Here is a 25,296-nt window from a genome sequence, read left to right as displayed (position 1 = left end):
AAAGCGAGAGTAATTACCACATCTTTGGTACAAGTGGAGGCTTCAACTCTGTAAAAGCCCATGTTGCCGTGGCGGCTCCATTGTCAGTTCTCCCCGAACCATGATAGCTAGATATATGGCTTGCGATGGAGAGCCCACAAAGATCGTTGACAATTGGCTGGACAAGGCCCCTTTACTGACGCCATCAAGCCATTGACCTCGGCAGGTCAAAACGAGCATAAAAGCTGCTGCCCTTGCCCGCTTTCTCAGCAAGTTTGTGCAATTGGCAGCTCGGGAGGGGCTCAAAACTCAATTCTTATCCCCCTCCGCCGTCACCAGCCACGGCTGTGAGAGTTGAACAGGTACAGCCTCTTCATGTTCTCGGCAGACGGGCACTACGAGGTAGGTACCTACTAGATTACAAGCTTCTCTGTCTAGGTACTATTATACCCAGCAGTACTCCCACCGAGGTGTTTGGGCTTGTTGCCTTTACGTACGTGGTAATATGTAATAGCAGCCGGATGGGACGGATAGCTAATGCGAAGACGACCGATGAGGCTTCCAAGCTTTTCAATGGCGCTTCATATACAGAGTGGCATTGGCTTGATGCGAGGACAAGAAGCCGTGCTAGTTGCGTTAGCAGCCGCGAGCCCTCCGTGGTTCGTCATTTCTCTCTAGTTTGTGACGATCCCGTCCCTTGGAATACTAGCTGTATTAGTAGAGAGGTTAATGTGAATTTAGTGGCTCAACAGAACAAGAAAAATGAGACCTCCGGCCTCTAGACATACTTCGTATCAAAGTTGCGGAATGGAAGGGAGGCCCCAGGATTGAGCTTTTGGTCGCCGGGTGGCGGCGCAGAGCTTTTAGTGTACAGTGTCTGATGAGGTCTTGAAAGAAATCGAGCTGAAGGCGACAATGGATGTGGGCGCCAAAGCGAGGAACAGCCGGTCGATGGATCTCATTCTTCCATGAAGCCCGGAATAGCGAGTCGCACAAAGTACGACTACCGGGTGTGCCCAACAATAACAGCTTGTAGTACTACTACAAGTAGCAGCTGGGATCTGATGAAACATGCGAAAAACGCACCCGGTAAGCACGCAGCCTCTTCAAACACAGCCCGCGTTATCTTGGGCCCGTCACAGGTCGAGGATACAGAACGTAGCAGACACCACCATCTTTGACCGGCCCGTATGGGGTCGATTCGAGGAGGCACTGTGGGAGCTGCCCAAACCAGCTCGCCAGCCAAGAGACCCCCCTAGGCCACGATTGGGCCACGGCAGAGTCCCCAGGCGAGAATGCGGGTTGCATTGTCGTGGAACAGTCAAATCAAGCTTGACGCAGATACGCCCGCATCTCCAGGTGGCCAGTTTCTCGCAGTGGCGGCGGTAATTTTGAGACACGGCACGCTTTCCGGTGGGCTAGGCCAGATGCAGAGAGTCGAGGATTGAGACGTCGTCGAAGGCAACGGCCACGGCAACGAGCAGAACAGCCAGCCTCTCAACTCTGTTTGTAGTAATGATGCGTGGTGCCGCAACATAATATCTCATACTCACTTGTGCTGCTCGTACAAGTACCGAGTTAGTATGCATTGGCACTGACATTGGCGCCCGCACTCGCACAGGTGACGGCCAGAGATAGAAAGAGAATGCCGCACTTCGTACCTGTAGCAACCCACGTCGAGTGCCGATGGTGATGAATAGGACGTGATTGGAAGCTGGCGTGTTGCACAGAGCGAACGACCACGTCCTCTGCATCTGCAGCTGCATTTGCATGCCGTACGGGCCTGACGAGTGTGATTCTGTTTTGGCTCTTGAACTGCACGCCGTATGCGCTCGATTACGGAGTCGTGATGAGTGGTCCCAGGGGGTTCATACCCCGTACGCCGAATCGAAGCAAAGAGGCCGGACGGAACATGACAGATCCCGCGATAAGCCCCGCGACACCGAGCTGGCCGGTCTCTTGTACAAGGCAAGTACGAGTAGTAATAGATATCGGTCTCTACCGAGACAGGCGATATCGCGAGTACAGTACTCGTAATACTCCGTAGAAGCCGTTTGGAGCCCCTTCTCGCGCTGTCAACAAGCAGGTACAGCCACTCGCTTGGGCGGGCAAGCTCCCTCGTATCGCTGCGGAACAAAAAGCTTGGTTGGTACGTGCCCCTCTCTCGCACATACTTGTACAAGTACGGAGTCGTCGCGCCGTCATCGTCATGATTTGCTGCTGCTGGCAGTGGGGCTGGCTGCATTGTCGCTGAACCTGAAGATCTTGCCGTCGATCCCACGGCTTGTATGAAATGATGTGCTGTAGCATGGTGAGAGAGACGGAGGGCCAGCCCAGCCACCCAACAGCGCTTGGATGTCTCGGCGATAGAGACCACCAAGGCTCGCTCGGGTCCAGGCACGAAGACCCCTCCGTACGGAATCGTGCTGGGTAGCACATGCTAACGGCACCGGCAAGCAGCAAAGCGTCTGGTGCTTTGCAACGGATGATCTGGTCGATCCAGAGTGGCTACCGCTGGGTGAGGCCCTGCACAGGCTTGCGTGTGTGCCATTGAGCAGGCCAGGCCAGGCTAGGGGGTCAAGGGGTGGACACGGCGGTGGAGTCCGGGATCGAAAGCGTTTGTGCCCTTGTCTTGCTGGTATGGTGTGTGTGCAGGCGGCAGACGAAGCAAGCCGTGGGTGGGTTTTGCTTCGGTGGTGGGCTCGCCTAGCCGGGCATCTGGTCTTTCCGCAAAGACGGCAAACGCTAGAAGGAATAGAAGCAAGTGGAAGAGGAAGAGCCACAAGAGGAAGAGGAAGCTGATGATGACGACGGAGGAGAAGGAGAGAGGAGTAGACGATCAAGCCTCTTTTCCCACGGCCGAAAACATTGCAATCGTTGACGCGGGGAGAGCCGAGGCTTCCCTTGTGGGAGGGCTGTTGTTTATTTGGGGCTGCGACAAAGTCGCACACTATCGAATGATGATTAGCAGCAAACACGTGCCGAACAGGTTAGGGATGCCCAAGATGGGTACAGAAAAGGTTTGGTAGCGAAGTCATCCTGCAGACGACGGCATCCCGTTGGTCGTCTCGAGGCCGGATCAGCCAGTTGAAGGAGTAAAAGCTGCCGCGAGTCTGCAGCAGCTCGCCGTGCTACGACCCTTCCAACCTAGCACAACGTGAAGGGGCTGGTAGTACAAGTAGGAGAGCGGCTAGCAGCAAGACGAGTTTCTGCGGCTGTTCAATTGCTGCTCCATGGAGTGTTGTGCGGCGACATGGCGTTGTTTGGCTTGTTAGAGTTGAAGTATGATATATGCAGATATCTTCAGGTTGTTTTGTTTGTTTCCGAAACCTCTTGTCAAGCGAGGCCATGCGACTTCCTTATTGCCATAGCTGAACCTTGCACCTTCCATCAATCCTCGCCGTATTGAATGAAGTTGCAGTACGAGTACCCTCGCGGTACTTTGTGCCTGGTAGAGGCTACATGATGCCTCGCCCGGCCCGCCTGTCAAAGTGCCGGTGGCTTGGAACTGAAGCTAAGGTCTCACCACGAGAATGTCTGCCAGTGTGGGCGGAGCAGCCCAGCATCCAACGAACGACTGATTTGACGGGTTCAGCGTTCAACTCGCACTCCGTAATGTACCGCGAGCGCCGTAGGCCTCACTTTACCTTGCAGTGATAACCTCATCAGCGCCGTCTGCGGCCACGGTACTTGCAAATTGCGCCCCCGGTGCAAGACCCCGGCCAGCGCTGGCGCATGTACATTCTTGGTACCTGGCACCAGAGACATGCGCCCCACCGCCGAGCGTCGAATCGTGGGCACAAGCTCAAGGTTGTTGGCGGGCTTTACTGGTTCAGGTTGGTGAGGCAGTGAGGAGCCAGGTGTGGACGCATTTTGCAAGCCCGGCAGACGCTCGAGCGCCGCTGGATTCCGGGCCCGTTTGGCGCTCTGGCCCTCTGTGTGCAGGTGATGCGACACGGCGGCCTGTCATTCACCAGCCTGTGCGTTCCGGTTCTCCCTGGCAGTTAGCCGGTACATGTAAGCGAATGCGCAAGTGCGTGAGTGATTGTACTGCACGATACGAGTCGAATACCAGCCTGAGCCTTGCATCTGTCGGTGCAAAAAGCGACAGGTATTTTGCTCTGCTGCTGTCAAGTGGCCTGCCAGACGCGAAGGAGAGATCTCGAGGTTGGTTACGGAGATTCCTTGCCTTCTAGTCCAGGTTCCAGTATCACGTCCAACACCCTCCAGCTGTTCTGGTAGTTCAGGCTCCAGGTACATGTACGGGCAAGGCAAGGTACCTTAGGTCGTAGAGGTAAACATGATGTGCGCTTACTCAGTTGGTTTGTACCCGTGCCAGGTGCAGCTGCAACCTGACCTGCTCCCGTCTCACTGCATCAAACTGTCCGTGTGGTGCCAGTGCAGATTTATTGCCTCCAGGTAAGTAGGTGTCTTCAAGTTGATGGTGATGTCGTACGAAGTCTGTATCTACCTTAGCATTCAGCGTAGTTGTACAGAGGACATGGTGCGGGCGAAAAAGAGCGTCGCGGCAGCACTCCCGTTTGCACCTGTATCATGTAGATGTAGGGCTCCATCGGTTGATTGTCGTGCTTGCATCACGCTGTCCTTGTTGCCTTCGTACGAGTCGGCGAGTCGGTTCCTTGCTGTTCCGTAGGCAAGGAACTCGGATTAGATCAGCTGTGTAAGGTAGGTATGCAGTTCATATAAGGGGCTTGGCTTTGGTGTGGCCTCTCCGGGATTCGTGAAGGAAAAAGGCCTCTTTGAGATGTGAGTGGTGAGAGAGGCATCCCTGCGAGGACACAGCCTGGTTGGGCCTGGGCTGGTCCCTGTCGGATCTTCTGGCTCCCACAATGCCCGATGTTAGGGAGTACTGGAAACCGTGATGAATCAACAACGCCAGTGCCCAAGTATGAGGCGTCGAATATCCGTTCTGATCTGCGTTTCGGAACGAGTTAGCCAAGATCCAAGATTCTGGTGGCCATGGTGCTCGTTTGTAGTCTCCGTCGGTTGCTGCGCCGATTCCGCTATTGACCAAAACCTAGACGCACGTACCGCACTAACACGCCCGCGGTACTTGTACCGGGTACCAAGTACTGCGGCGCCCCGTACCGCCTATCCGGAACTTGTACGTACTGCGGGCTTCAGTGGCATGCTGTTCATCAGCCCGGTCGAGGCCCCCCAAAATCCCACACAACAGGCGGCCTGGGGCCACTGCCACCACCCAGTCCTCGCCTGACTAAAACACCAAATGCCCGGCCCTCTCAACTGCTCCGTACCGTCTTTTCTGCTCTCTCTACCTTGCCTTGCCCTACCGTGCCTTTTCCCTCCACCCTTCTCCAACTCCCACCTTTCCCCCCTCTGGCCCTCAACCATCCTCTCGAGATACCAGGAAAAGGCCTGCATTGCCGGCGCTTCTTTCCCTTTCCTTTCTTCTTCTTCACTTCTCTTGCCGTCTTTTTTCTTCGTCTTTTCTTTTTCTCTCCCCTCCCGAATCGATACCCCTTGCTCTTCGAATCCTTCGCCCGCCTGTTGATTCCCTGCCGACCCAGCCAGTGTCTAGGCAGCTGGCCTCCGATTCCTCTTGTCCTCAGCATCGCGATACTGTTCGACATTTTGCAGCCCGCAGGTCCTCAACCAATATGAATAAGCTGGCAAACATGCGCCACTGGTCCGAAAGGATGAGCCCAAACTTCGGAATGGGCCGACCCAGCGTCCCCATGAACAGCCTGAGCAAGAACGTCTCCCAACCCGGCCTTCCTCTGACTTCTCCCGCCCCCGATGCCACGATACACTACTCGTTCAACATCCCGTTCGCCTCCGATCTCGTCGGCCCCAATACGGAAGACATCCTCCACGCCACTACCGACGCTGTCCTGAGATGGACGCACCCCGAGGATGCACCGGATGACGTCCAGGTCCACGAGCTCCCTGTCCACGCCCAGAATCTGGCAAACCTGCGCGCGCTCTGTGCGGATTTGTCCAGCGGACCGCTGCCTATCGAGGCCCAAGTTCTCGTCTCGTCCCCGAAGAACGGCAAGAGCCAGCAGATCACCACCGTCTGCCTCACGGGAACCCCGGACCTGGTCAACAAGAGCCGGGAGACCATTTTGAACGAGATTCCCATATCCATGGTATGCCTCAACCCTTTCCCTTGGGCAGCGATTGCCAAATATTGGCACAATTTGTTAACACTGGGCCGAAATGCAGCGTTGTACCACGATTGACGTTGAAGGAAGCTTGGTCTGTGACCTGAGCGCTGGTGTGCTCAAAAAGCCCGTCCTCGAGACCCTGGACTCCATCTCTAGCTACTGTGGCGTCGACATCTTTCTCCTGGGCCCGAAACTGACCCCTGTGGTTGATGGCATGCTGGGCGATTCCGAGATGCGGATGGATCAACGCTGGAGAGTTGCCATCTACGGTGATATCCTGTCGTCTGAACATGCAAAGGCCCGGGTCCTCATCCAGATTGACTCTTGGGTTCGTGTTTCCGATCCATCATATGTGAACTGTGTTTGTATCCATGTGCTAACATCGCCCAGCTTGGCCGCGTAGTAGATGTCACCAAGATCGAATTGCCGTTCCAACAAGTTGTCTGTGGCCGCCATCGCAAAAACATCAAGCTCATTGAATCGTCAACCGGGACAGCCATCTATTTCCCTCCCATGTTCTCGCAGATGTACCGATACTGCCCGCCCAAGGCAAATCGCCGCGACCCCTCAGACATCTACATCACCGGCGAGACTCCCCAGGCCATCGAAATGGCCAAGCAAAAGCTCCATGACACGGTCTCTCGCATTCGCCTCTTCTGCAAGGATGTCAACATCCCGCCCGCAAAGTTGGACAACATTCTGCTGGGACGCCTCGACAAGGTCCGCAAGATCCTCGAGGCCAACGCCACGTACATCATGCTTCCTCCATTGGCGTGCCAGCGTTCGGTGGTCCGAGTCCATGGAAACGAAGGTCTGCCTGTTGAACGAACTGTCCGGGAACTCATGTCTCTGGCTGGCCAGTTTTATGGCGCCGGATGGTATGTTCAACAGCCAGATCCCAGAAACCTCCCCGCTCCTCATGAGATCTACCCCATGCTCGCCGACATCTGCGCCAACTCTGACGCCGAAGTGTCCTTTGACAAGGCGAGCTTTTCCGTGACTGGCTCCGATGATTCTGTAAAGTCTGCCTTGGCTACCATCTCTCAGCTGAAGTTTGCAACCATGTCTCAGTATCAGATCCGTGTCAAGATAGAGCTGGCCAACGAGCACAAGGAGTTTGTGAGTGGTAAGAAGAACGGCAAGATCAACAAGATCATGGGACAGAGTACGTCATCCGTAATCATCTTTGCAGAATCGGCTGCGTGTCAAATCCAACTAACGTGCTTCTCCCTTAGGCAACGTACAGATCATTTTCGACGGTTTCAACGAATACAACTTCAACATCGATGTCATGGCTGCCAGTTACGATTCCATGAAACAAGGTCTGACCTTGGTTGAACAGGAGATGCCCGCTTCAATCTCTTTCCATGTCCCCGACCAGTACCATAAGCGTATCATTGGCATTGGCGGTCAGCACATTCAGCGTATCATGAAGAAGCACTCCGTCTTTGTCAAGTTCTCCAATGCTATGGACAGAGGTAAGAAGAACAGCTGTGCGAGAGAAGAACCTTTTCCCCTTGCATGGTTGGACCAGGAGATGGCTGACAATGACACTTTAGGGGGAATGGGTCGCGAAGACGATGATATCAAAGTCGACAATGTCATTTGCCGTACTCCGGCACGCAACGCCCAGAATCTCGATGCCGTCAAGAACGAGATTCTCGAAATGGTTGACCGAGCTGTACGTGTACACCAGAAAGCACCCAGCGAGAGAGCCTCTGTGGACTGACATTAAACTCTGCATAGGATTCCGAGTATACTTCTCAGATCGTTAGCGTCGATCGGCTGTACCACCGCGAGTTGATCGCTCGCCTTTCGGAGATTGACGAGCTTGAGCAGAAGTACAACTGCAAAATCAACTTCCCCAGCACTGAGCAGGCGAGTGACGAGGTCACTGTCACTGGTCCTCAGTGGCAGGTGCCTCATTGCGTGGACGAGTTTCTCGGCATGGTTCCAGACAAACATGAGCTGGTGCTTTCTCGCAACGCAAAGTTGGTCAAGTTCCTCGAGTCTCCCGAATTTGCGCATGATCTTGTCCCCAAGCTGAAGTGTCAGTACGAGGTGGAAGTCACCGTTCATCAGAACCCTGATGAGACTACGGAGGATGGCTCTCCCACTACGACTCTCGTCTGGGGTTTCACGCGCAACAATGCTGGAGGTCTCCGGGACGCGATTGATTTCTTGCTTGCGCAGTTTGCCACGGCCAATGTCGAGACGGATATCGTCAAAGGTTCCATCCCGCGTCCCAAGTCTGATTCGTTTGAAGACACGCTTCAGTACTTTGACTCGAAACTGCTCCAGCACGCGCCCGCTTCGGCGGCCAACGACTCTCCCATCAAGAATGCCTTCAACGCCGACATTGCTCGAGAGCGTAGCAGCATCCTTGATCGACTCAGGAGGCCCGGCAGCATGACGTCCATTTCCTCGTTCCTGGATCGCAGAAAGAACAGCTCGCACTCGGCCACCAGCAGCTTCTTCAAGGGCTCGGCGAACGTTTCCAAGTCGTCGCTCATCTCGATCGAGTCCACCCGCAGCTTCAACGCCGACCGCAACCCCTGGAACGACAGTGGGGTGAATCTCGCCGACGACGAGAACCCCTGGGCTCGCCCCGTCAGCAACCACCACTTCGACAGCAAGCTGTCCATCCCCCACCCCAAAGACATGATGGGTTCCCGCCACGCTACCCGCGCGTCTGGTGATAGCGGGAGACCTTCTACTTCACACTCTATGAATTCAGGATACCCCGGCCCCATTGGGCCTTTCCGTTAGACTTTGCCGAATTAGACCCCCCTACACACGAATACCCCCGGCTGGATATACCCACGGAGCGCCCAAAGATTGCATCATATCCAGGCATTGATTCGCCTGGAGATGTTGGTGCGCTCCCCTTTGTTCTGTTTCAATTGGTGTTGACTGCACTATTTCCCCCCTTTTGATTATTCTGTTTCGTCGTCTTTTGTGTGTTCGTATCTTGTTTCGTTTTCTGTTACGTTTTCTCGTTTCTTTGCCGTTGATCGCCTGTCCTTTTACGATTTGTTCGCTGTTCGTTGCATTCCGGAATGTCTATCTTGATGACTGACACTCACTTTTATACCCATTTGAACGTCTTAGACGTCCAAGATGAAGAATCTTGTCAAGAAAATACCCCCATGAGCTGGAGCTGAAGAATCTAGTTTGCAAGATGATCGATTTTTTGGGCTTCTGGTGAAGTCTTGTTGAATCAGCATCATCGATGAGAGAGGAGTCGATGCCGTCGGAGAGCAGCGGGCGTCAACACACGTGGAGGAATGCAAGAGCAACAAGAATTGCGTGCGTCTTTATCTTTCTTTTACACCAAGGGGACTGCCAGAAATCTGTTTGCCAAGAGACAAGAGTTCAGGTGGTTCCTGATTTGAAACCTTGGATTTATCTTTCGGCCGCGGAAATAGGGGAGGGGGTACAAAAGTGTCTTTACACGCATGTATGGTCACCATCTGTTGAATGGAAACGATCTGTTGAATGGAAAGACGCATGATACCCACGCCTTACTACGCGACGATTGTCCCAATCGCGCGTTCTGGTCATCTTGATGCAGCATCTGAACTGTGAAAGGGCCCCAAAGACATATTGGGATGTCGTAATGAATTCCCATTCATAGTTGCACCGCCATGAAAACAATTTCCATTTACATAGTGCTATTTCTGCCAATGTTGAGAAGAGTATCATGATTCCCGTAAACAACTCTATTCATCTTGCAACCCATCCATAGGGTATCTTGCGTAATGATACATGTCCCATATAATTCTTTCCCTCCCAAAACATCCTGATAACTCCAAAGTATGCAATATTCTCAACGCCAAAAGTCGATGACCACAATCTAACGAGGCCAGTCCTCAAGCCGAAAGGGGCCCGACCCTAACGTGCTCCCTATCCTGCCTCGTCTCAAGGGTGTACCTCGTCTTGTCCCGCCTCCGCTGCTCGGCCTCCATCCGCGCAAACTGCCCGCGCGCCCCGTGCTTGAGCTTCGTGATCATGTCCGCCGCCTTGCCCTTTGTCAGCTCCGCCGACGTCAGGGGCCTGCTCTTGCCCCGTAGCTTGTTGATGAAGTCCACCTGGCCCTGCGTCGGCGGCAACTTCCGCCAGGACTGGTGCCGGTGGATAAAGGTGTGCGGGAAAGCGCTGGCGGCGTAGCTGTCCGCGCCGTGGACCGCGTCGTTGAACGTCGCGGCCTTGAGGATCTCGCGGGGCGCGGCGTAGGGGGATTTTGCGACGCCGGGGGGCAGGGCCCTGACCTCGAGGGCGCGGTAGGTAGGTCCCGAGGAGCCCGGGCAAACGGGCAGGCGCTCGATGCGGATGTAGGAGCCGCTCGGGGCGGAGAGGACGAAGCGCTCCGGGCCGACCTGGACCCATGCGTACTGGCTGATGGTGCGGATGTGCCTCTCGCCAGAGGTGTCTGCGATGAGGTCCAGGACGGAGGAGTAGTCTGTGAAGGTGACTGCTGGAGAAGGGCCTGAACCGGCGCCTGAAGAATCCCCCTGCTGCTGTTCTGCTTCTGCTGCTTTCTGGTCCTTGATCTTTCTCATGTCTTCAACTGAGGCCTCTTCGACTAATTCGTTCGGGTCGAGGCCGAATAGTGTTGGTGTCGTGACGATGCCTGTTTCGAGGCTGGAGACCATGTCGATGATGTGGCAGTTCTTCTTGTCCGGATGTAACCTCATGCCTCGTCCAATCATCTGCACCAGCAGATTGCGCGACCTCGTCGGCCTGCCCAGCACGATGCAGTCAATGTTGGGAATGTCGGTACCTTCGGTGAAGACGCCGCAGTTTACGAGCACAGGAAACTCCCGCTTCTTGAAGGCCTCGAGAATGGCGCTCCGCTCCACCTTGGGCGTGTCGCCGGTGACATATCTAGCGTCGAAGCCGTGCTCGCGGAACTTCTGCGTCAGGCCCGAGACGTGCGCCAGGTCGACGCAGAACACCAGCGTGGATTTGCGGTCTGGGGCCTTGGCCATCCAGCTGCGGACCGTGATGTCGTTGATGGTGTCGGTGTTAACGACTTTGGAGAGTTCTCCCGTTTGAAAGTCGCCGAACGCGCCGCTCTTGACTTTGGATAAGTTGGCATGGGACTCGACCGTCGTAAAAATTACGTCGGACAGCCACTTGTCCGAGATCATGTCTACATAGTCCTTGTGGTAGACAATCTCGTCGATGGCGGCGCCGAGTTTCACTCCATCGAAGCGGGAGAATGTCGCCGAAACTCCTACCAGAATGGGTGAGTTGTGCCGCTTCTCATCGAGACCGAAGTGCTTCAAGGTCCTGAGGTAACCCGGCGCAACAATGTGATGGGCCTCGTCCACAAGGACGAGTTTGAACCTTGAAGGATCATACTTGTCGAGCCGATCCCTCGATGTGATGCTTTGGACGCTTGCAATGGTAATGTCCGCCGTGCCAGAAGCATGGAGAGAGCCCATTTCAATCTCAATCTTCTTGTCTGGATACGCTAGCTGACAGTGCTTGGCAGCCTGCTCGACCAACTCACGGCGATGAGCCAAGATGAGTGTTTGGTTCCCATCCTTGACACGGTCGTGAACCCTGTCTATGAGCTGAGTGAAGATGACCTGTTGGTAGTGATATCAGCATCTCTTATCCCCCTACGAACAATGAGAGATGAGGAGGCGGCGTGACGTACTGTTTTACCACTCCCAGTGGCCAGAGATATGCCAACCCGCTTGTGTCCCCGCTTAAGGGACAAAAGCACGGATTTGATGCATTCTAGCTGATAGTCTCGAAGCTTCAGCTTATTGCTGAGAGCAGCCGTGGCCGCATAGTTGCGGAGCTGGTTGGTGAAAGCCAAGCTTTTGGGGACGCCGGTCCCAGCATCAGGACGGAAGAGACGTCTCACGAGGGTTTGTAGCATTGCACATGGTAATGCTGTTCGAACGACAGATTCCTCTTAGTGAGGGTGTTGAATGAAAATCCGGGTAAAGATGCGATGCAAGTTTTGGTGTAAGTTTTGTCTTATGTAAGGTGACAACCTTTATTTAGCCACTTGTGGCGTTGGTCTCACTGAGTCGTGGACATGGCTGACTCAGCAGACAGCTGCAAAACTGCAGCTCTCCGGCTTTCACCTTTTCAGAGCTTCTTCAAGGCTGTCCAAGCATGATATCGAATTCAACGCCAGCTTCTCCCTAGGCTCAATCCGTGGTCCTGACTCGGTCGCTGCTACAATGTCCTCTCGTTCCAGTTCAACCATCAACATCCCAGTGACCGTAGGACCATGGACCAAGATTCTGACTCCTCATATCAAGAACCCGATGCTGCTGCCATCCCGCCAACAAAGGTCAAGGTGGAGGGGAATACCGAAGAGATCGTGGAAGCCGATCTGAGCACTGGATACGAAGAGTATGGGGAGCCAGCCGGCGAAGAGAGCGACTACCTCGAGGAAGATGAGGACGAGGACAACGCCTCATCGGCAGCAGAAAGCCAGGACCTGCGATCGCCTTTGAAGCGGCCCTTGGATGATGCCACGGCGGTATACCGGCCGTTCAAAAGACATAGATCTGAGCTCAACTTTGGATACCTGGAGCTTCTCAACGAAGAGATCCGGGACGCTGCGCAGCGGATCACTTTCGGCGACCAGGAACCCCTTCCGGCAGGTCAGATAGGACTCACAGCCTGGTCCCCAGCAGAAAAGCAGAGTTTTTTCGAGGCCGTAGCACGTCTCGGAAAACATGACTTGCCCGGCATTGCCGCCAGAGTCGGCAGCAAAAGCGTTGCAGAGGTCAGCCAGTACCTGATGCATCTCCAGGAGGCCTGCGATTCGAGGCGCCAGCAAGTGTCTCGCTCTATTCTAGAGCTTGCAGAATATCCCGCTGCTGTCGAGATTAGCCAGCAGTGCTGCCACGCCCAGGAAGAGGCTGCCGATGAAATCTCCCTCAAGCAAGAAGTGCGCGAGGAGATGAGGGAACAGGGCCGGTGGGGAGACGTATGGGACGTGACCCCAAAGGTTGCCAAGGAGCTGAGCAGAAATGTTCATCTTCATAGCCAGGATGCGAACCTGTCCAGCAATGTGCCTCAGTTTGCTCAGCTCTTTCATCTCTCAAAGTGGCTGGAGCTCTCGGCGCGCATGTTTATGAACTCTTCGATTCCCGCCAACAACTGGAATTCCATCGATGAGAATCCCCCGTCCATGTGGGCCACGACGTTCGATGACTTTCACTCGTTGGCCGTGTCGGTCACCCGGAGGCTTGTTCAGACAACGCTGTTCATGGCCATGTCCAGGATCAGATCCAAGACCGCCATCGGCTGGAAAATCAGAGACATGGTACTGCTACAGGATGTCGAGGCAGCCATCTCATCCTTGAATATGGCTTCCAAGTCAAAGGATGCCTGGATTGGCAGTGCTCGTAGATTACGCCTTGATGTTTACGAAGATCCCCCAGAAGGGGAGGAAGAACCTGATGAGGACCGTATGACCTATGAGGAAGTGGAACGAGCCTTGTCCGATGCGGGAGCATCCGGATCACAGCAGCAAGCGCAGCCTCCAACTCCCTCCTTGTTTACTCAGCTCAGCCACTCCGAGGATGAAGAAGACATGTTTTCAGAAGCTTCCGCCGACTCGAGCAGATCAGTTTCCCCCACCGATGAGGAGGAGCGAGAAGTCGACGTGGAAACAAGGGAAGTCTTGGAGTGCACTATCGGGGACATCCGGCCTGATAAAGCTACGAGAAGAGCGCTGAGGGCGTGCATAGCCACAGACCGACTGAAGGAGAGGCAAGCTGAGGAAGCCGATCAGCATGCCAGCTATAAAGCAGAAGTCGAGATGTGGAATGTGCTGCAGAAGAAGCCGCCCATGGACCTACCTAAGAAACAGGATCCTGGTCCACCACGACGTTCGGCCCAGAGCATGGATAACTTCTTCCCCAGTGGACGAGATTGGGCGCGGAAGCTGCTCTACTACAGCGAGTGGGAAACGCTGCCGCGGTCTGAGCCAGAGCCGGAATTGGGGTCGAAGGAGGAGGACATGGTGATGAAACAGGAGGAAGAGGCTGGAGATGAAGGAGGAGATGAAGCAGAGGATATGGAGGCAGAGGAAGAGGCAGAGGAAGAGGCAGAGGAAGAGGCAGAGGAAGAGGCAGAGGAAGAGGCAGAGGAATAGGCAGAGGAGGAGGCGGAGGAGGAGGCGGAGGAGGACGTACAGCTGGACCAAGATGGAGATGAGGATGAAAGTGATGCATGACGGAAAGCATCTAAAGTAATAAACCCAAGAACCACGCAGTAGATGAGGGAGATATTAATATTAATAGTAGTGTTCACAGGGACACTTTGACACTCGGGTATCTCAAATCTGATCCAAGCCGCAATGCCCAGTTCGCAGAAGCCATGATAACCACCCAGCAGCCTATCCAACGCTTCCAGGTTACGATAATTAGCCTCCTCTGCCTCTGCCTCTCCTGCCCCGTCCTCGGCCTCTTCCACGGCCTCTGCCCGGCCCCCCTCTTGTTGGTTTCGGAGCAGGAGAACCGCTCTCCGCGCTTTCGCTGTCACTCTCTTCCGAGCCAGAGTCGTCTTCCTCCTCGGACTCATCGTCGTCCTCTTCAGAGTTTTCCACCACCTTTTCCTTCTCCGCTTTGGTAGACTGGCTGGCCGCTCTCTTGCGACCTCTTGTGCCCTTTGTCGGCTTCAGCGCTGGCGACGCGGCAGCACTGCTCTCGGCGCCTTCCGCAGAGGCTCCCCTCGTCTTCGGGGCGGTGCTGGCTGGCTGGCGCCTCTGTTCCGGCTGAGGGGAGAGGTCTAGCTGGGGAGGAGACGTGGGCGCCTCGCTCGGGTCCGCAACGGCGCGCTGCAGCATCATCTCGCCAAACTCGTGGAAGGGGAGGGAGAACTCGACGTATTTATCGTCGAGCTCGTCGTCGTCAAAGTACTCCCGCTCGTCAATCAGGTCGAGGTCGTAGTATGTTCGCAGCTTCTCCCAGATGTGGGGGATGCGCGTGTGGCGATGGATGTCGGGGTCGATGCCGTGATTGCGCAAGTGCTCGGATATCGCTATCATCCGAAAGTGCTTGTGCATCCCTAGAAAGAGAAATACTGGTCAACAAAGGGTTCCAGAGCTTCTTGTTGCAGCTCAAGCAAGGTTGGCGCAACGAACCAGCAGGCTTCCAGCGAATAACGCCTTTGAATAGCGAAGAGATCTGGTCATCTGTCCACAGGCTGTCGTACGGGGTGACGGGGATGATAGGCTTGAATGCCGAAGAGAGAAAGCCTGGTGTTGCGCTTGGCCGCGGTGTATCAACGTCCATGACACTGTCTTCTCTGATCGTGGTTGGTGTTGAAGACACCTGGAGGCGCGAGCGCTTCTTGGGAGGCATCGTGACGCAGATTCGAGACGAGTATAATAGAAAGGATGCGACTTGAACAAGGTACAAGCAAATGAAGGGCCCAATTGCAAAGCCGATACTCGGCGGACAGTGGTAGAGACGGTTAAGAATAGGCTGGCGCGCTCGGTGGTGATGTACGATGTTTGGCGAAGATGCGAAAAAGCAAAATACGAGTAGCATTGGAGGATGGATCGAGTCCATTGAGCATGAGATCATCAAATTGCATCGCTAGCAGTCAAGGTACCTTAGCTATAAACCCGCTAACCTACAGGGCGGGGCGCCCGCTGACAGGCCAGCTTAGCAGGTCAACATTAGGGAGCTTCCTTATCGACAAGGGGAACCGCAACTTGAAGACATCGCGTCTCAACAACTCCCTTCCCCAAAGGCACATTATCTCGAGCTCGACTTCGTTCACCAACAACGCGAATGGCCTCAGGTGGCGCGTCTGCCGCATCGTGTCCCCTATGCATCTGTCGCTGAACCTGCAGTGAGCCATGGCCAGCGATGGCTCCGAGGATTATGTCTTTGCCATTCCCAACTTCTGGCCGCAATCGAAGCTGCTGGACTCGGAGGCGGAGGCACCGTCTGCTGGCAGCTTCTTTTCCACCAATCTCACAAGTGAGCAATTGAGTCTCGACTGTTATCCTTCCAGTTGCTCACGCGATTCGCTCCGTTCACCACCAGATGCCTTGGCAAATCCAAACGCGGATCCCTTCGCGCTCGAGCCCATAACACCACCACACGATGGCTTCTTCAAGCTGCTACCGATTTCTCAAGATACTGCTGGGACGGCCGACAAAGATGATGCGACTGTAGCCCCGGAGCCTGTCGATGAGCCCGAGAGGCCATCCGAACAATCCTCTGCAGTTTTCGACGACAGCAATGACGATGAAGACGAATCCGATCTATGGCTGGAACCCAAGCTCCCCGCCAAACCGAAACCTCCTTTTCGATCGTGGAACGGTTTCTACTCCGGCAACGCATCTACGGCGCACAGACCGATGATAGTTACAGAGGCCGGCCCGGCTGCCTATGACGCCCTGTTAAGCGCCGCAAACGACCCGCTGAAGCTCAGGAATGCCGGCGTTCCTGTTGTCGACACGAAAACATACCTGTCCTCGTTACTGGCTTTGGCGCTTGGCGGAGAGTCTGTTCTTTTTACGCGGAAAGATGGAACTCAGGGCCTCAAACCTGCGCTCCCGAAGATGAGAGCATCCGGGTATTCTAGTCATGTCCTACAAGCCCTCGAGAACAAGTGCCTGAGGTGTGGGAGCACCTTGGTAGGGCTGCGCTCTTTTGCGCAAACCGTATACTCGGAACATACGAGCCGCTGCGGCGTGGCCCTCGCCAGCACTGTCAGCCAAGTTCTGCAGGTCGTCCAAGAATGGGTGGCCTTTAACGGTCGGAATCCTCGCTCGCTTCTGCGGCTTCAATCCACCGTCAACTCGGTGGTGGCTATCCTGCGACCCTTCAAGGCACTCACATCACAGTTGCGCCATGGCCTTACGGACGAAGACATTCTGAATCTCGTATTTCATCAAGCATATACGGTGGACAGCAACGAGGAGTATCTCCGTCAGATTATGCGAGAGGTGCTGCGGAGGGTCTCTGGCCCCTGGATCGAGTTTCTCGAAGAGTGGATTGGGACTAAGCGCGAGCAGGGACTGCCATTTACCAAGGCCAATCTTGGAGAAAGCAAAGGATTTGTCAAGGTTGAGGCACGAGTCTTTCGGGATGACTTTGGCCGGGAGCTATCAGAGGTCGACTACGTCTTGGACTCGAGCAAAATGCCGCGCTTTATGCCCGACGACGTGACGGAGACAATCTTCGAGACTGGGCGCAACCTGCGCTTTATCCGCTCCTTCCATGAGGACCATCCCCTAGCTCAACAGGATGTCATTGCGTCCAGCGATCCTCCTCGAGCCAAGTGGCTTTATGACTGGGACGCCATACTGCACCTCGAGAGCCGTGCTGTTGCGTATCGCGACTGTCTGGCCGAAGCCATTCAATCCAGCCGTTCTGCCTACGCTTTCGACCCCATGGAAACCTCCCTTCATCTGGCACCCGAAAACCCGGGTTCCATACTTAGTTTCTTCGGACTGGATCCAGCCGGCATGGAGGAGCGCATTGCCGCCTCGATTGAGCAGCTTGCTCAGCCAGTTCCCACACACGACGCAGAGGATACCCTGAGCAGCATTGTGCGCGATAGACTTTGCGGGACGCATGCGTCCGCTATCGAGCTTTCGAATTCCACTCCCCACTGGTCCTTGCTTCCTGTCCTCTCCTTTGGCGTTATTGCGTCGGCACAGGCGCAGGTGGTCAATAAGGAGACACTTAGACTCCTTTTCAGCGCGCACAACCTACGAGACCATCTCAAGCTGCAGCGTGATTTTCAGCTTCTTAGGAACGGTAATCTATGTAGCCGCCTCTCTCATGCTTTGTTCGATCCCGAGTTGGAATCGGCAAGCACGCGCTCAGGGATCGCAAAGAAAAGCAGCGTCATGGGCTTGCGGCTGGGGGGGCGTGACAACTGGCCTCCAGCAAGCTCAGAGCTGCGATTAGCCTTGATGGGCATACTCTCCGATTGCTACAATGATAGCCAAGACGGGAAGAAATCCGAAAGGACTGAGCACATATTCGATAAGAATCTTTCTGACTTGCCAGGCGACCTGAGCTTCGCTCTGAGAGACCTCTCGGAGGAGGAGATTGAAAAGTGCATGGACCCGGACTCCCTCGAAGCACTGGACTTTCTGCGCTTATCCTACACGGCACCACCGCAGCTGAGCCCCATCATCACACCGTTGAACCTGCTGCAGTACGACTACATTTTCAAACTCCTTTTACGAGTCCTGCGGATGACGTTTGTTGTCAACCAGCTGTTCCGCGACGCCAACTGCCTGGCTCGCGAGTGGGAAGATCCTGGTGACGCAACGCTCCGCTTCGTCAGAGAAGCGCAGCATTTCGTCTCCAGTGTATCGGCATATTTTCTCGACACGGGCATCTCCGTTCCCTGGCAGGTGTTTGAGAAGAAATTAGACAAGATTGAGATGGACCTGCACCGGCCAAGCACGAGCGGTTCATCGGAAGAGATCCAGAGCCCCGACAAGTTGCAGGAGCTCCATTCCCTTGTCCTGGATCGGATCATGCTCGCCCTATTTTTGCGGAAGAAGCAACAGCCAGTGCTAAGACTGCTAGAGGACATTTTCAATACCATCTTACGATTTGCAAAGAGCGTGAGACTGAGGCGGCTGGGGGTGATGGAGGCAGAGGCAGAGCCGTCGACTTTATATGCAGAATTCAAGAGGAAGGTGCAAATCTTCATAACGGTCTGCCGCAGCCTCTCAGAAAAGGCTCGTCGCACCGACGGCAAGAGAGGGAGAGAAGACAGGATATTCAAGGAACAATACGGGATCGGGGACGACAGCATGGTTGCCCAACTCCTGGTCAGGCTGGACATGTTTGATTACTACCTCAAGGGGTAGCTTGAAGATGGTGGGATTGGCGTTGGAGTAACGTGTACTACAATTGTCAAGACTTATGAATAAGGTAGTTAATGATAATCAACTCATGAATATTTGAGTCATGAAGCTCTACATCTGTGTGTTCTGTTCGTGGATCGTTGCTGGCTATAGTACTAAGGTATGTAAACATCAACTTACATGCCCCTCCATTGACCGCCCGCCAAAGTGCCAATACTGCCCCTCATCGCGTCTCCACGCGATCGAGACTCGGGACTAAATAATGCCGAGACAAACACCAAGCAAATCGGCGCAGGAATCGAGTACACTGCCATTCTGTCCACCTTCGTACAGCCACTACATGCCCTGGATATTCCATTCCCCAGCCCTTTTTCTTCTTCGTCTGTCCTGAGGCAACCGCGCCATGTCTCGACCAAGCGTCGCCCCGCGCAATCTAACCTTGACGGAAGAGCTGGAGAAGCTGGAGCAATCCATCACCCTGACGCTGCAAGGTATGTTCCGCGCTCTTCGGCCACGCTCCAGATTGCAGACACTGACGGCATCGTCTTTCCCAGAGATTGATCACAACTTCAGCAAGGCCCACAGAATCGTCACAACCGGCATCTTGCCGCTGGTGGAACAGTATGGAGAGCACTCGCGAGCTGTCTGGGAGGCGTCCAAGGTACTGCGGCAAACACCCCGATATGGCATCTTTGTTTCGCCCTTGCGACGACGTTGGAACTAACTGATGCCATTTCTAGTTCTGGAAACAATTCTTCGAATCTTCCGCAAACGTGTCCCTCTCCGGCTACGAAGACCAGGCAAACCGCAACGAAGACGAGACCGGCGCCGCGGACGACAGCAGCGCCATGAGAGACGAGATGACAATCGACGACACGGCCGACCAGCAAGAAGAAGCATCCAGAGTCAGCGCCGCCGGGCACCACTCGGAAATGCATGGCGAGGAGTCGATGCTGGACGACGCCGAGCTGGCAGGAAGCACGCCCCGTCCCCCCGCGAGCAAGGGGAAAGACAAAATGTCCAATCTGGAATCGCCCTATGAGGCTATGCGGCGAGAGATGGATTATGAAGATGGCAGAACGATGGCGTCGCAACACCAGGACTCGGACGAGGAGATGGACTCGTCAGTCATATTTGCGCAGCATACGGCACGACTGCCGGATATATCATCTACACCGAGGGGTCTGCCCAATTTTCAAAGAGGGGACGAATCGGCCCAGCGACAAAAGGATCCGTTGCTACATCGCGTCCTGGACAAGACATATCGCATACAAGCTACACCTCACAAGTCGAGCGCTCGGATTTCCCCCGTAAAAGGCAAGCAGCCGGCGCTGCCTCAACAGCAGCAGCAGCAGCAGCGAGACGTGAAGATGGGGTGGCATGATGATCCCATGTCATCTCCGGAAATTGCCATCCCAACGCTGAGAAGCGAAGCCTTCATGACGCCATACAAGAGCACCGTACGACAGCGCCTAGCAGCGGCGAGCCAAGCTCCGCGAACGCCCGGCGTCAGCGTACAGACTCCCGCCGCTGCGAAAAAGACGCGGGACGTGTTCGCGGCGGAGGGTGGTGCGGCTTCTGGAGGAAAGACGGCGTATGAGATTGACTGGGAGAGCGACGACGACGATAACCTCGGCATGAGCCCGCCCAAGACAATCCAGTTTGCGCTGCCGCCCTCGAAGCTGCTTCAGACACCGGGTAAGTTTGCCTCTTGTCGCCCAGTGCCAGATCGTAACAAGTGCGTAACAGCGGCTGACCCTCTGTCTCTCTTGTTCCAATATAGCGCGAGAAGCCAGCAGAAGGATTGTCGACGATATCCTTCTCGAGGCTGGGGGAGGAGTGGACACTTCCGAATATAGCCCGTCCATGGTCAAGATGAACGAGGACATTCTTAACGATAGCTTTTAAGCGGAAAGCAGAGACAAGAGATTTCGCCCAAAGCATCCGGCAAGGCGCTTCTTGACGAGAAGTGAACCAACTTCGTGATAATGATATCTATGATCCATACCTGACTCTCGCTGTCACCCGTGATGGCCGGCAGCAAGTCTTTGGACGCTTGGGCTGAGCCTATCAGCTAAAATTTCAGCTTGTCTCGAGGATCGGGCTGGAGCGAGCTTGGCATGCTCACCAAGCCCCGTGGCTGTCTGAGTACACTTTCGAAAGCCATCCATCTTTCTTGCCGGTCGAGGCTCATCGGAGACTCTGTGAGCCCGTGAATCGTGCGGCATCGCCATCATCATGGGACCCCGACTGTGCGTCGGGAGGACTACACGTGAGTGTCTCGCCGACCTTCCCCGGGACCAACCAAAGCCCTAGACGTAATTTTGACAAAAATAACAGGCACTCTGCACAAAAAGCCAGAATGATGGGAAAAGTGAAGAAGCCGACCAGGCCAGTCAACGATTCCGATATCAACATCCCCGCTAGAGAGAGGGGGGCCGTCACAGTCGTATGCAAGGGGTTGAAACCTGACACCTCTCTTTTTTCTTTCTTTTCTTTTCTTTTTTCTTTCCCTTTCAGCTGGGCCGTGTCTAATTAGCTGTCAGGCAAATGATGTAAGACTGGATCTTGAGGCCGTCGTCGAGCACAGGCGTGAAAGGCTCTGCCTGAGTGCGCCATGCACTGACTGGAGAAGCCACCGCTTCAGTCACTCATGCCACTGTCTCATTCATCCATCCACCCATCCAATCATCCCTCTCCTCCCCAGTATATCATTCAAGATCTCCTCTTCTGCTGCTCTCTTCCTCGCTCCATCTCTCTCTTAGCTCTCATCTTTCGGCCTTGTACGTTTTTTTTTATGTGACACCATACTCTTGCGACTTGCAAGGTTTTGACACGATGCCCGGCATGGATCGTTACGCTGCGGAAAGTCGCCGCCTACAGTCAATGTCGATGCCCTTTCTTAACGAAGAGCTCATGAAGGGACCGCCCAGGTTTAGGGGCAAAGACCTGAGGGACCCTCGGCTTCGACGCAGCACGCTGGATCCGAAGACGATTGTGTTCGAGTCTCGGCTAGGAGGCGGATCCGATGGCTTTGTGTGGAAGGTCAGATTTGGCGACGAGGGACCATTTGCGTTAAAAGTTGTGAGTGAGACACTGTTCACCACGGCTACCATCTTCGCTCACATACAATCGTTGCTTGTCGAATAGTTCTGGGACCAAGTGCCTCCACACGAACCTGGTTCGTACTATTCGATGCAGAGGGAGTGCCAAAATGCCGCCGTCTTCCAGATGATGGAGGCGTCCTTAGAGGTTGACCCAGTCTTGGTGTATGACCACCCCATGGGAAAGAAAGAGGCCATAGAGAACTACTTTTCATTCTGCGAAGAGAACTGCTGTCCTAATCTTATCCCGACAACCACCAAGCCAGTTCCGCTTCCAGGAGCCACATATATCTCAGCACTGCCACGCCTGGCCAGGTGTTATGGCTGGCTGAAGCTCCGAAAAGACCTCTGGACGGGACTCCCAGACGACATGCAGGCTTCGCACGAGGATCCCAGCAAGGTCAAGAAGCTCATGTCGAGCCATATGGACTGCATCGGGGTCGTCTACGAGCTGATTGAGGACGGTGAAAACGACGCCGCCGCCATCGAGGAGGTGGACCGGTTCCTGTGGCAGGCCGGCTTCGCATTTACGATTGCTCCAAATCTCAAGGACTGGAAGAACGGCATCATGATTGACCATGCTGGGATCGTCCACGTTCGCGGATATGGGTGGAATGAGGACGACTACATGAAGAGGAGTGTTGAGGAGATGCTGGCGGAGTTGGATGATGGAAGGGACAGCCATGACGACGACGAGCCTCTTGTATCTGAGTGAGCTTTTTGATGAGGCCCTTGACTATTTGAAACGATCGACACGGCTGCTCTGTACGGATAAAATGGGTTAAGGGAGGGCTTATTTGGATCATTGTACTGATGGGATAGACTACTTGGGAAGCGATCTTGACCTGTGCACCAGATTGTGAGGCTACGCACAGGTCAGCGCAAAGGCGGACTTTCTGATATCTGAATTCAAACTGCTTGTTTTATTCTATTACCCCCCCTTGTGTGACCGTATCGAGGCTTCAATCCATGTCAGATCTCTCGTGTAACTTCATCGACACTTCATCTCATGCCAGATCTCTCGTGTAACCAAACCCATGCATGCCATCTACCAGATAGAGATGCCCAACGGCTTTGGCAACACAAGGATACTCTTCCTCCTGCATCCCCTCCCAGAGAACAAGGGCCTTTGGACACCGAAAGATGGGAAACCCACATTTGAATGCGAAAGTTATGCAAGGGAGATGTCAGCCTCTTGCACCACATGAGCACATACAGGAGCCCCCCCGTCTTTTGATGGACTGGGTGCGGAGTACCCTGTAAGGCAGCCCTTTCTCTCCCTTGAGACGAGGCGAGGCGTTATTGGATACCGTCGAGCCCGATCTATCCCGTGCCTCGAAGCCCAATCAACGCTCCGGCGCTTCAGGTCCTTGGGTGGGTTTTTATCAAGTGCATGCAAGCAGGACCTTTTCCTCCAGGGATGGGTCTCGGCTATACTATGCAGTTTAGGGGTCTTTTATTCGCGATGATATCAGCCAAGACCCCTTTTCGTGGCGGGCAGACTTGGAGAGGAAAGACTATGCGTGGTGAGGGTCTCGCAGGAGAGAGGACGTCTGCTATTAGGGCTACTAGGAGAAAGGTAGCCCATGTAGATCCCTGTGGCCACTTAATGCGAGACATGCTGGTGCTCACCGGGTTTTTACTTGCTAGGCCCGCGGAGCAAGATCCAGAGACATTTCTGTGTTATCTGGTCTCGAACCAATCTCTAAGCGCCCGTCGTGCTGCTTCTTAATGCTCGGAACTTTGAGAGCCATTTGATGAGACTTGGATAAGGATATGGATGAGCAGGATGGAAGTTGTATACTTTCTCAAAGAGACCTTGTTGAGAGGACTGCGGAGCTGGTTGATGTGACTCCTCTCAAGCAAGTTTCGGTGTGAGTGTCTGTTCCAGTTCATAGACCTGGGTTTGAGTACTACATGATGATGTGACATTACGGAATCCTATGGAGATACGTAACTGTATGAAAGCGTGGGTTCTCTGACGTTGTCATGGCCGGCTCTGCGTAATCACCATTACTCCTGTGCATTTTGTGTATAAGATATCCATTACCCGTACCCCAGCATGTCTCAGCCATGAGCATTGATGACGATTACCCTGCAAACTATTCAGGGTTCTACATCTCATAGGTATTTCATGAATTTATAGAATGGCACAGGCCAGATGATGATTGAAGTTTTATGATTAATAGAAATCGTCTGTAGCCTTATTCGCTCAATGGGCGATATACTCTGTAACCGCATCGTCCCAGTTCCAACTCTAATGCTGCTCCTCCACGCTTCTATGTGAAATAACTCGGTGGCATCTCGCTCGCTAGAATCCAAACAACAGAACAATCGAAGGCAAAAAGAAAAGAAACAAAAATCCCAATCATGTCGTGCACTCTAAGACCAGAATCTGTTGCGAGGCATCATGGCATCGTTGGGATTGGGCAGTTTTGGTTCGGGTTTGCCATATGAGCGACCCTTGTCCTTTTTCTTTTCCGCCGCAGCCTTCAAGAGGGCTCTCTTTTCCGTAGCAACCGAGGAGAGCGAAGCAACGTCACTTCGGTCTTCCTCCAAGGACGCAGCGCGAGCTTGTTGTGCCTCGTCTCGACGCTGGCTGTGGAGGATGCCGCCAATCATCTGACCGAGGCCGCGGCGTTCAACGGTGGACGACTGAGAAGAAGAAGAGGATGAAGGCTTCTCAGCCGTGGATTGGGTGGCGTCTTTGTTGACTTTCTTGCCCAGGGAGGGGCCGGGACGTTCAGCCTTGCCGATGGAGAGGCCGCCTTGGTGTCCGATGAGAGACATGTTTGTGTTGGATGAGTTGGGGCTGTTGTTGTTGTTGTCCATGATTAGTTGTTGGCTTATGATTGAGAAGGTTGAGAGCATGAGATGAGAGGCATACAAGTTGGAGCTGGCTGAGCTGAGTTGCGGAATTGAGACTTATATAGAAGTTCTCACAGGAGGGATTCTGTCTTGTCTGCCACACCTGTCGTAAGAAGGCTGCGTAATGAAGCTGGTGGTTGCTGTTGCTGATGTGATGGATGGATGCCTTGGACAACAGGCATCAGCCATCTTATATACACAAACCAGGCTTCAGGATAGAAGCTTCAATGTGGCTTCTCCATGTCATGCCAAACCCAATTCATCAGCAAGGCTTCAATTGCTGGCCCACAGTCCACAACATGGCCACGATGCTAACAAACTCTGTGCAGCATCCTGGACGTTCATTTCATCTCACGAGGCG

General features: G+C 54.2%; 8 protein-coding genes across 8 annotated transcripts; 5 read left to right on the top strand and 3 right to left on the bottom strand.

Annotated features, from left to right (window-relative positions):
- Window positions 1-5,618: 5,618 nt before the first annotated feature.
- BBK36DRAFT_1108850 (hypothetical protein) lies at window positions 5,619-8,897 on the top strand (the record flags this gene model as incomplete). Its single annotated transcript, XM_024889410.1, has 6 exons — window positions 5,619-6,110; window positions 6,187-6,456; window positions 6,519-7,293; window positions 7,364-7,606; window positions 7,688-7,809; window positions 7,875-8,897. 6 exons carry the CDS (start codon window positions 5,619-5,621, stop codon window positions 8,895-8,897), a joined length of 2,925 nt encoding a protein of 974 aa, XP_024753895.1.
- A 989-nt stretch (window positions 8,898-9,886) lies between these two features.
- BBK36DRAFT_1133981 (P-loop containing nucleoside triphosphate hydrolase protein) lies at window positions 9,887-12,069 on the bottom strand. The gene is made up of 3 exons (XM_024892156.1): window positions 11,797-12,069; window positions 9,995-11,725; window positions 9,887-9,955 (listed from the first exon to the last, which is right to left on the bottom strand). The coding sequence occupies exons 1-2, from the start codon at window positions 12,022-12,024 to the stop codon at window positions 10,001-10,003; spliced, it is 1,953 nt and encodes a 650-aa protein (XP_024753894.1). The 5' UTR covers window positions 12,025-12,069; the 3' UTR covers window positions 9,887-9,955; window positions 9,995-10,000.
- A 265-nt stretch (window positions 12,070-12,334) lies between these two features.
- On the top strand, window positions 12,335-14,365 carry BBK36DRAFT_1165097 (hypothetical protein; the record flags this gene model as incomplete). Its single annotated transcript, XM_024894738.1, has 3 exons — window positions 12,335-12,376; window positions 12,616-14,090; window positions 14,146-14,365. The coding sequence occupies 3 exons, from the start codon at window positions 12,335-12,337 to the stop codon at window positions 14,363-14,365; spliced, it is 1,737 nt and encodes a 578-aa protein (XP_024753893.1).
- Window positions 14,366-14,535: 170 nt separating this feature from the next.
- BBK36DRAFT_1109380 (CT20-domain-containing protein) lies at window positions 14,536-15,475 on the bottom strand (the record flags this gene model as incomplete). Its single annotated transcript, XM_024889466.1, has 2 exons — window positions 14,536-15,179; window positions 15,256-15,475. The coding sequence occupies 2 exons, from the start codon at window positions 15,473-15,475 to the stop codon at window positions 14,536-14,538; spliced, it is 864 nt and encodes a 287-aa protein (XP_024753892.1).
- Window positions 15,476-15,978: 503 nt separating this feature from the next.
- Window positions 15,979-18,966, top strand: BBK36DRAFT_1109428 (hypothetical protein; the record flags this gene model as incomplete). The annotated part of the gene is made up of 3 exons (XM_024889476.1): window positions 15,979-16,102; window positions 16,169-18,761; window positions 18,822-18,966. The coding sequence occupies 3 exons, from the start codon at window positions 15,979-15,981 to the stop codon at window positions 18,964-18,966; spliced, it is 2,862 nt and encodes a 953-aa protein (XP_024753891.1).
- A 400-nt stretch (window positions 18,967-19,366) lies between these two features.
- BBK36DRAFT_1137230 (hypothetical protein) lies at window positions 19,367-20,871 on the top strand (the record flags this gene model as incomplete). The annotated part of the gene is made up of 4 exons (XM_024893142.1): window positions 19,367-19,454; window positions 19,518-19,624; window positions 19,704-20,661; window positions 20,747-20,871. The coding sequence occupies 4 exons, from the start codon at window positions 19,367-19,369 to the stop codon at window positions 20,869-20,871; spliced, it is 1,278 nt and encodes a 425-aa protein (XP_024753890.1).
- Window positions 20,872-21,801: 930 nt separating this feature from the next.
- Window positions 21,802-22,782, top strand: BBK36DRAFT_1107732 (hypothetical protein; the record flags this gene model as incomplete). The annotated part of the gene is made up of 2 exons (XM_024889287.1): window positions 21,802-22,047; window positions 22,114-22,782. The coding sequence occupies 2 exons, from the start codon at window positions 21,802-21,804 to the stop codon at window positions 22,780-22,782; spliced, it is 915 nt and encodes a 304-aa protein (XP_024753889.1).
- A 1,667-nt stretch (window positions 22,783-24,449) lies between these two features.
- Window positions 24,450-24,857, bottom strand: BBK36DRAFT_1165092 (hypothetical protein; the record flags this gene model as incomplete). The annotated part of the gene is made up of 1 exon (XM_024894737.1): window positions 24,450-24,857. One exon carries the CDS (start codon window positions 24,855-24,857, stop codon window positions 24,450-24,452), a length of 408 nt encoding a protein of 135 aa, XP_024753888.1.
- Between the last annotated feature and the right edge of the window lie 439 nt (window positions 24,858-25,296).

Source organism: Trichoderma citrinoviride, assembly GCF_003025115.1.
Source record: "Trichoderma citrinoviride strain TUCIM 6016 unplaced genomic scaffold BBK36scaffold_1, whole genome shotgun sequence".
Taxonomy (NCBI): domain Eukaryota; kingdom Fungi; phylum Ascomycota; class Sordariomycetes; order Hypocreales; family Hypocreaceae; genus Trichoderma; species Trichoderma citrinoviride.
This window is presented reverse-complemented; position numbering and strand designations above follow the sequence as displayed.